Genomic DNA, 9,138 nt, shown 5'->3' with positions numbered 1-9,138 from the left:
AAGAACTGAAGGATACCATCTTAATATCACACAAAGTTAAAACTAAACACTACTACTGAACAGACTAAAAGTCGATGTTTGCAGTGTAGATGCTATAAAAGAAATGAGCACTTTTCTGAAACAAGCTTCTTAAGTCAATTGCAAGCTCCTTTTTATTCTATTTTTGTGGACACAACACCTTTCAGGGTTGCTGGCCTTTCTTGAAATAGAACAATAGAAAGAAGAAGAAAAAAAGACCAGCAGGGCTCACCTGTTATATGCCTTTAAACAGGCAAATGTTCTCATGAAAACCAACGATGAGCAGCGGCTGAACAATGAAATTCTATTTTGAGTTAAACAATGGCACCCTCTAGTGGGCGATTCTAGGAAAAGCGTGTTTCTCCAGCTAAAATGATAAGGCAATACTTGAGTCAGAGTTGGATGTGTTCCTCTGTTGGATAACAAATGAGATGAAACGAATGTGTGGGTGTCCGTGAGCACCTCAATAATGTCTGTTCAGCATGCTCAATGTTCTTACTCCAGGTTTGCTGGTTTAGTAAAATACATGAAGAAACATGATTTAAACTGGAACTATTTAGACACTCCTGCTAAATGAGCTTTATCAACACCCCCCCGCCCAGGAAACAAAAACAAAAAAAAATCACACACAAACTATATTGCTTAACAGATAAACTATAGATCTACAAAGAAAAAAGGAAAACATGAAACAAGCATTCTTTACTGCTACACATTGGACAAAAATCAGGACATATTCAAATTCATTGCAAGGACACAACTGCCTCGTGGTGTCCAGTGTCCAGAAAGTTGTCAGACAGTCACGTTTCTTCTCAATTCTAGAACATTCATACATGTGTATCACACCTGAAATATGTCCCGATGAGTTTGGAGAATTGGTCGAGAGCGAAGCTCAACATGCTAGCTATTCACCACAACTTATCGCACCAATGACATTAAAATTTTCCTTCTGTTTCCTCACTACTCGGCTGCATCTTCTCCCTCAGTGTTAGATCTGGGAAAGAGTACGCTGGTTTCACTTAAAGAGCTTTATGAAAAGGGTAAACAATTTAAGTGAAAAAGCTTCATAAATTGTTACTAATTACTAGTTAACCCCCCCATAATTTACAAGTTCCTGCATTTCATTTTTATAGACATTAACATCAGTGACTTCTAACATCTGCCTTCAAACTTCTGGTTGATATGGTCAGTTGTGGAAATTCAGAGGTGAACGTTCCCCAACATTTAACTCAGTGTGAAGAGTCTGAAGTCTGAAGAGTGTGGGGTCATTTCTTTTTAAAGAAACCATGGTGGATTTCAGTCCTGTAGCCACTAACTTTACTGGTTCCATTGTTTGACCCAGTAGTTCTGTTGTGCTTTAATGGTGCCACATTTTGATTCTAGTAGAATTTGTTTTGTTTTATGTCAATAAAACCATACAAACAAACAAACAAACAAAAAATTGATAATTTTGTTTGAAAAACAGAAACAAAACAATGTGGTTCCACATTTCTATTGGAAAGAAGTAATATCCACATATTGTTTTAGTTTGTTGAAATCTGAAATATCTGCGGATAAACTATAACGTGGTGGTAAAAGAGAAAAAGAAATTCTTTAAAGCCAGTCTGGGAATTCTTATTTGAACCAGTCATTTGATGAAGTGTTTCTTTGTGCCCATTATCATAGTGCAAAAAATTCAACTATAATTAAATGCATTCAATGCAACACATGAAGGAAAAAAGAGAGAAAACTTTTCATGGATATTTGATCACCGGGACCTGAAATGATATTAATTTAAAAAACTATTTATTGCACTACTAGTATCACCACTCAGTGGGTCTGGTTTGTTAAAGCATTGAACTAAATATGCTATATGACACATTTACGCTGTCATAGCTCGTGTTCTATCCAGTTTCTGCTTGGAGCCTGAGTTAAAGACACATTGCTGTGTAGATACAGTCCATGTGTGTGTCTGAGCTGAACTGTAGTCCAGGTGATCCAGTGGTGTTTATAAGGTGATGAGGCAGGGTTTCGACTAAAAATTGTTGACTGATTGGACCGTTTGAACAGGGTATGTATTTTTTTCTCTCATAAATGCGTCTGCGTTAGTCTTTACATGTTTGTGAATCTTCATCTGTGTAATGTTCACTTCTCAGCCTTCTGGTTCTCATCCCTGGCAGGGCCACTCCCAGGAAACATCTCTGGGTTTTCCGTCAGTGTGGCTCTCACTCTTTTCTTCTCCTTAAACCTCCCAGAATGTGACACTTTGACGTGACGCCCCTTACTGGCTGTCGTCTTGTCCACGATCTTCCCCAGTCGGGCTTCCAGCTGGGCATCTTCTGTTTGGGCAGCAGCTCCTGAGGCTGCACTTGAACGATGCTGACTGCTGGGTGAGTTGGACACAAATTCTGGAGAGATTTCATACAAAACCTTTGGTTGGGATTTTTTTCTCCTCATAAAAGTGAGCTTCCACCAGCCTGTCGATGACTCTGCCATGATGAATAAAATGTGGGGTGGAATAAACCTTAAGAGAAGAAAAAAAATTAATTAGGATGGCTATAAGAAAACTAGAGACTCGTTAATTTGTTATAAATAATTGTATTTAATAAGAATAATGTGCATGTGTGGGTAATAATTTCTGTTTATATGTGTGTTTGACTGTGTATCTAAACACTTTCTGCCCATGGCATTGTTAATATTTCAGTGTAATCCAATAGTTTCCACATTTCGTGGATACGGACATACTCATATTACTATATGTGCGTGTGCCTGCATGTCTGTGTAAAAAAAGCTGAATAAGAAGGCAAACATATAGGAAGTCATTGTGATTAATCCCCAGTGGGTGTGTGTGGGGTGTGTGCATGTCTGATGTCAAATGATATGTTACAGCTTTATCGTGTTCCTGGCTGTTTGTTCAGTGTGATTTTTGGAGTCATGATGAGCTGACAAACGTGACATGTGCGCTGTAAACTTCATACATACAGTGTGATTAATCCATGAATTATGGCACTAGTAGATTAAACAGTAACAATCACAATAATATTAATAATAACAGTAATACTAAACAGAGTGCAGGTCTATAGTAAATCTTACTATACTTTACTGTTAGTAAATAACCATTCTGGCCCAGATTGAAATATTTACCTATAATAATGACTGATTGGATTTGCTGTTAAAGTTACAATTGATATACTTAAGGATGGGAATTGAGAACCAGTTCTTATAGAGCTTTGGTTCCCAGCAGTTCAGTTCCTTGGAATTGTTAGTCTGCCTGCTTATCAGATCTACTTGCACTTTGCGCTGCAATCAGCTGATTTCAGTTCAGTCTCTCAGTCTACAGAGTGGATTTGGACATTGGACATTTTATTTTTATTGCACAGAAGCACGAGTTACAGGGTGATCTGTCCATAACAGAAAACTCTGGCTCTTTGCAAAGATCTGCACCACACAGCATGCTAACGCTAGCCAAGAACCCAGAGTGATATTAAAAGTGACCAACCCCAGCCTAGCAGCCATGCACTGGACTTCAACAGCTAACAAACCGATAACCAGTCAGGTAGCAGCCTCCATTTCTATCTGTTCAAGTTTCTGCAGTAGAATCACCGGAAGTCTCAGTGGGCTTGTTTTCATCTGTGTTTTGTGTCGTCCACATTGTGTTAATACCCAAATACTAAGATCATGTGTGTGTCCTCATTAGGGAAGAAATAACCCCAACACTGATCCCGGTAAACCTCCAACATGCACGAACATTTTTATAACGTATCTATGAATCTGATTGGCAGCTGTATCTAATAGTTGTTTGATAGATGTTACCTCCACTAACTGTACTCGCTGAGGTGAACCCCTTGACCACTTGTGTGTTTTTAGTGCAATAATCCCTATATGGGCCTGTGTGTTGCACCCATACAGTTTATTAATGTATCTTTTTAACTAAACTTGGTTGAAAATATGGTCACTTCATATTTCAAAAAGAAAACTAACAAGTTAATTTAATTACTGTACCTTATTGGGTAATACAGTAATATAACAATTGTGTTGATAGCTGCATTACAAAGCTTTTCAATTCTTTGCATGATGAAGGGTTTAACGAAAAACACAACAAGCGCTCTCTATAAGCATCTACATCGATAACATGCTAACAGAAAGCTAACAGAAAGCTAGTCAGGAGCTCAGAGGGATGACAAAGCTAAGTGACCCCAGGCGAGCAGGATAGCCAACTCTCAATACTTTAAAAGATTCTTCTTCCTTTGTGTGTGTGTGTGTAAAAAAACAGTGTGACAGCAAGCTTGTTGCATTGTCGTCTCTATTTCTACCTGCTCATGTTTTTACAGTATAATTGCAGTTGCAGTCACTTTGGTTGGTTTGCAGCTTGCTGTGCATTGTCAGCCTTGTGTTTATACTTAATAACTAGATGGAGGAATTGAACTTGCTGTGAAGTTTGACCATCCTGCTGTGAAGCCAACAGTGCTGCCCTGCAATAAACCTGACATGGCATTTTCTTATCATTTAATCTTTACTGTTATACCTGCTGAACATTAGCACGCTAATACTCTCATGTGTAACTTTAGACAGAGAGAAGCTAACTCCTTCCCATGGCACTCAGTGTTTATGCAAAACTAAGCTAATTTTCTTTTATCTGTGACTTTATTCTGTGTTTTGCATACAGATTTGAGATTGGTACAGATCATTTATCCAATTCTCAGCAAAGCAAGAAATAAATCCAAACTATTCTTTGGCTTCAGTAGACTCTGATTAAAACTATGCAACAATATGTGGACAGTACAGGCGATATAGTGTTAAAGTCTCCTACATGATCAAATGGTTCCAGTGAGCATAATGATGGGCGTACTGGGCGGGGCAAAATACTATTAAATTTAATATAGGTAAAAGGGGAAAAACAGGAAATCACCCAGCTTGATTCACATTGAGGCCCCTTTTAAAAAAAATAATGTTCTATTATTTCGGCTTTAAAATGACCTATCAACTAAAGATCACCTAACTCTCCCAGCTGGCATGCAAACTGGCTGCAGGCCAGCTCCTGATCGCCTTGTGGCCTGAGGCAAGTTTTTCTCTCAGCTGAGCAAATAGAAACTGACCACATTGTTTTATTTTGTGTTCCGTTTCTTTTCTACTCACTCACACACATGCCCTCTCTCTGTTTCAGGAGCATATGATACGCTCAGCTAACTGACTGTTGTGGAGCTTCTTTTGTCTCTTTTGATGTAGGTTCTATTCAGCTTTGAAGTGATAGCGAGCATCGACGTCTGAACCACCGTCTTTGAACACCTTTTAACTGCGGCAGCCAATTTCCTGCTTGTTGTTTAAATTTAAATCTTCTCTCTTTTTTTTGTCGGCTTAAACACGTATTTGTCACACAATTCCTCAATGCGTCCTCACAACCGGTAGCTCCGAATTTAGGTTATTCTTCTCATCAGGATAAATTGCAGTAAGCTTGGTGAGCCTCTGACTTTTGCTCTAGTGTGATCATCAGATCACATCCCTAATTATTCACATATTTTAAAACTGTCATCTGTAATTTATGCTAAATAACAAATACTGAGATGCTGAAAGAGGATGGTAAGCGTGGTAATGTTAAATTCAAGGCTTTTCCATTTATCTGCATTTGTGGCAATTCTAGAGTCTGTTGGGGCCCTAGGCAAAAAGTAACAGGGGCCCCTCCAAGAATTTATCACCATTGTCTGATGAATGCTGGTCAGAGGGGCCAGCGTTGGTTGTTTGATAATCATCGGGTCACAGCCTGCAGTGGTGGACACACTGAGAGGTTTAGTTTTGTTAAATCAGTCAGGTGGGCCCTGATCAGGTCTCTCCAACTGTAAGCTTCACACAGCCACTGCTGCAGTTTGTCTGCCTGCTTATTTTCATGCAGCACCTCTGTCTTTAAGGAATAACTGGCTGAATAAATCTTGACCTGAAAATCCACTGGTCCTGAAAAAATGGGGGTAATTTATCAAGCTAGCTGATGAGATTAGTGAACTGATGTCACAGATGCACATTGTTAACCAATAAATGTTGCTGACTAAGATAATGGCGGCCAAAGTCCAACTTGAGGCCTTAAAACAGGAGTCCAAAGACCCGTGATTGTGAGGATTCTCTGCCCTGTAATGTACACACAAAGTAGAGATTCATGCATTTAAAAGCAACTTCGTGGCACCAAATGGTCAAAGTCCACAAAGGAACCTTGAGGTAAAACAGTTCATCTAGAAGGGATCCTCTGCCAAGCTCAATGCTGTGAGTTTCAAATTGAAAGAAAAGGAAAATTAAGATTGAATGGGTTCTTCCTTTACTGATGCTCCACAATGCTCTATTCAGTTTGGCTTGGTGTCTGTTGTGTTGGCTGTTGTGTTGTAGGAAGAGCAACTGTCCTGTTAAATAACAAAATCATACATTTTTAGAAGATTTTTTGAACAGATTGGATCACTACTGTCACTGCAGATATGATGGTGCTCTGGGTGTAGTCTCTGCATTAATAGCCATAATGTTTACGATATGTGAGTGTGTGTGCGAGAGAGTATTGTACCTGGCAGGTACTAGACCAGAGTAGTGCTGTCAGATGATCACACAAAGCAGACATTAAAATGCATGTGCTTACAGCCACACTGTAGTTTAACAGCTCCAAGGAGCACATCTCTACAATCCAAGAACGCAAATGTTTTGTACAATCAATGAGCAGATTTATAGATGCACACATGTTATATATGTCCAGTAAACGTTGGCAAATTCAATGACAACTGGACTTTATGTGTGTGGATGAAATTGATAGCCAGCCTGACAGGCAGACGTACCTAAGAAACCAAAAACCCACAGATCACTGATGAATGTAACGCTTTTTTTAATGTATTGAATTAATCCAACTGGAACTTTTAATAGTCAAAGATTGAATGCAGGGTGAGAAAATGTCCGAAGCTCAGAAACATTTCCTGATTAATGCCTAAATGCTTACTAACAAAAAACGATGTTCCTGCAATTATCAGTGTTAAATAGCTTTGGGATAGCAGGGGAAAAACAAATGCGTGGTCTGAGCTCACACTCTTCTGCCTGTGGAAAACCTACAATGCCAACGTTTTCTCACATTGTTTGTGGGTTTGTTTGTGTAAAAGTTAAGTCAAAACGTATTTTGGCAGTGTTGAGAAAAATGACAATATTTGATCATTAAGTGAGAATCTGATACGGTGCTAATTTAAATAAAAAATTAAGCATTAACAATGTAGCCAAGCCTTGCTTGGAATTAGATGAAAAATAGAAAAAAATATTTGAAGAAAAATCTTTTTCTACTTCTTTTTTGTTTTCTAATCTTTATCCTGTTTGTCAAACATTAACTACTGTAATGACATTTGATAAAATGTATTACTTTAACAACGCAAGGACTTTAGAGCTGCTAACACCCACATGACAAACGGCCACTTCTATTTTTTAAGTCTTCAGAAGGCAACGCGTACATGGCAACAATGCGCTGCAGCTGTCATTTTTTCAAATCTCAGTTTAGATATTTTATTAAAGGCAGAGATGATTCTGGACTCACCTGCTGTAGTTGTGTTTAGCAAGTTTCCCAATCACTTTCCAGCCTCTTTACTCCAGAATTTAGGCTTCCAGGCACAAAAGTTCAGCGTTCACTGTCCTGCTGACCTTTGTTTCACCGCTCTCTCAGACAGAAAGTGGGTCTGAGTTTACAAGGCCCAAGTTAATCATAAGCTGTCTTGGCAATCTGGCAGAAACATGGAATCTAATGTTTCACTTGACAGTTTTCAATCCTCGTTTCTTCATACAAGAGTGTCCGCAATCCATTTTGTTCCCGCACAACTACCCTAAGAAAGATTACACCTGCATCAGGAGGCCGTGTGGTTAAATGAGGACGTCTGACATCATCCACCCCGCTGAAGGTCTCTCTAAAAGGCTCCAACTCACAGACGATACAAGAACGAGAGCTAACTCACTCGTTCAGTCATGTCTTTGTGTTCATCTCTGTATTTCCTCCTTTTTTTCTGTTCACTGCTCTGTCTGTCTCTTCTCAGGTGGTGCATTACAGGTGCTGCAGTTGGCCCCTCCCACTGACACACACAGACTGCACTGTGTGTGTACAATATTAACCACATTTCACTTCCTGACCTTAAACTAACCTTCACTTTATCTCAGCCTACATCTTTCTCTTCAGGTTTCATAGAAAACTTTAAAACTGCCAAAGTATGTCAGCAAATAATGATCCAAATTTACTGATAACTTTCATGCAAAACATATATTTTGATTACCGTAGTCTAGCAATCAGTGTAATTATTATTTATTAACAATAATACCTATAATGTCAAACTGAAAGCTAGACTGACTCAAACATAACAAAGCTGGCTATTCATACTGTACCCTTGTTTCTCACAACATATGCAGAAGTCATAGTAGCTTTGGATCCCTGTAGTTAGTACTTGGTTGCTATAATGTTTAGTTTGTTGAGCTGTTCCTAGACAGTTGATAGTTTTATTTACATGGTCAGTAGGAACTGCTGTTAAGTGAGTTCCCAAGGTTCATTGTAGTATTTACTCCTTCACACTAGCTTTGAGCCAATGGACATTCTGACATAATGTGACAGACCAATGCTACATTATATTTCTGTAATCAACCAGATGACAGTATTTTGTAACCTGTACTTTGAGCAAAATCTAAGATATTGCAGACGCCTCTGCATGGGTGTCATATCTGTACACCATAATCAGTCTGTATCAGATACTTATATGTTAATTATCAACATTTCCTTATTACTCTGACTGGAAATTCAGCACCAATTATGTGATCATTCTGTGCAAGTTTAATGTTATCTTTATTTCACACAAACTGATACCGTTTTTTTTAAAATGTAGAATTATGAGCAAATAAATCTCAAAGCCAGACCTCTGTCTCGCATTTATGACTTGGTTTCTTCAAGATAATGCATTCACATTCTTTCTCCAGCGAGGTGTTTACTGCCTAGACTAAAGTTCAGTGTGTAATTTGGAACTGTGCCTTTTACAACCCTGATGGAGCTGAACCATCCCCTGAGGATTAATAATGAAGTAAATGAAAATGAAAAGAAAGAGGAGGAACTTGGAAATCACTCGATGTCACAAGTGTGCAGATAGTTGTCCTTGAAACGCATGCAAT

At 38.7% G+C, this 9,138-nt stretch overlaps 1 protein-coding gene across 1 annotated transcript; it reads right to left on the bottom strand.

Moving 5' to 3' along the window:
* Positions 1-2,139: 2,139 nt before the first annotated feature.
* Positions 2,140-2,490, bottom strand: prr15la (proline rich 15 like a). Its single transcript, XM_026163601.1, has one exon. It carries the CDS (start codon positions 2,488-2,490, stop codon positions 2,140-2,142), a length of 351 nt encoding a protein of 116 aa, XP_026019386.1.
* Between the last annotated feature and the right edge of the window lie 6,648 nt (positions 2,491-9,138).

Source organism: Astatotilapia calliptera, chromosome 4, assembly GCF_900246225.1.
Source record: "Astatotilapia calliptera chromosome 4, fAstCal1.2, whole genome shotgun sequence".
In the NCBI taxonomy this organism is placed as follows: domain Eukaryota; kingdom Metazoa; phylum Chordata; class Actinopteri; order Cichliformes; family Cichlidae; genus Astatotilapia; species Astatotilapia calliptera.
Note: the sequence above shows the minus strand (reverse complement) of the source record. Positions and strands in the feature narration are given on the sequence as shown.

Bases quoted from the DNA above. Each gene is read 5' to 3' on its own strand.
- prr15la (XM_026163601.1), bottom strand. From the start codon at position 2,490: ATGGCAGAGTCATCGACAGGCTGGTGGAAGCTCACTTTTATGAGGAGA.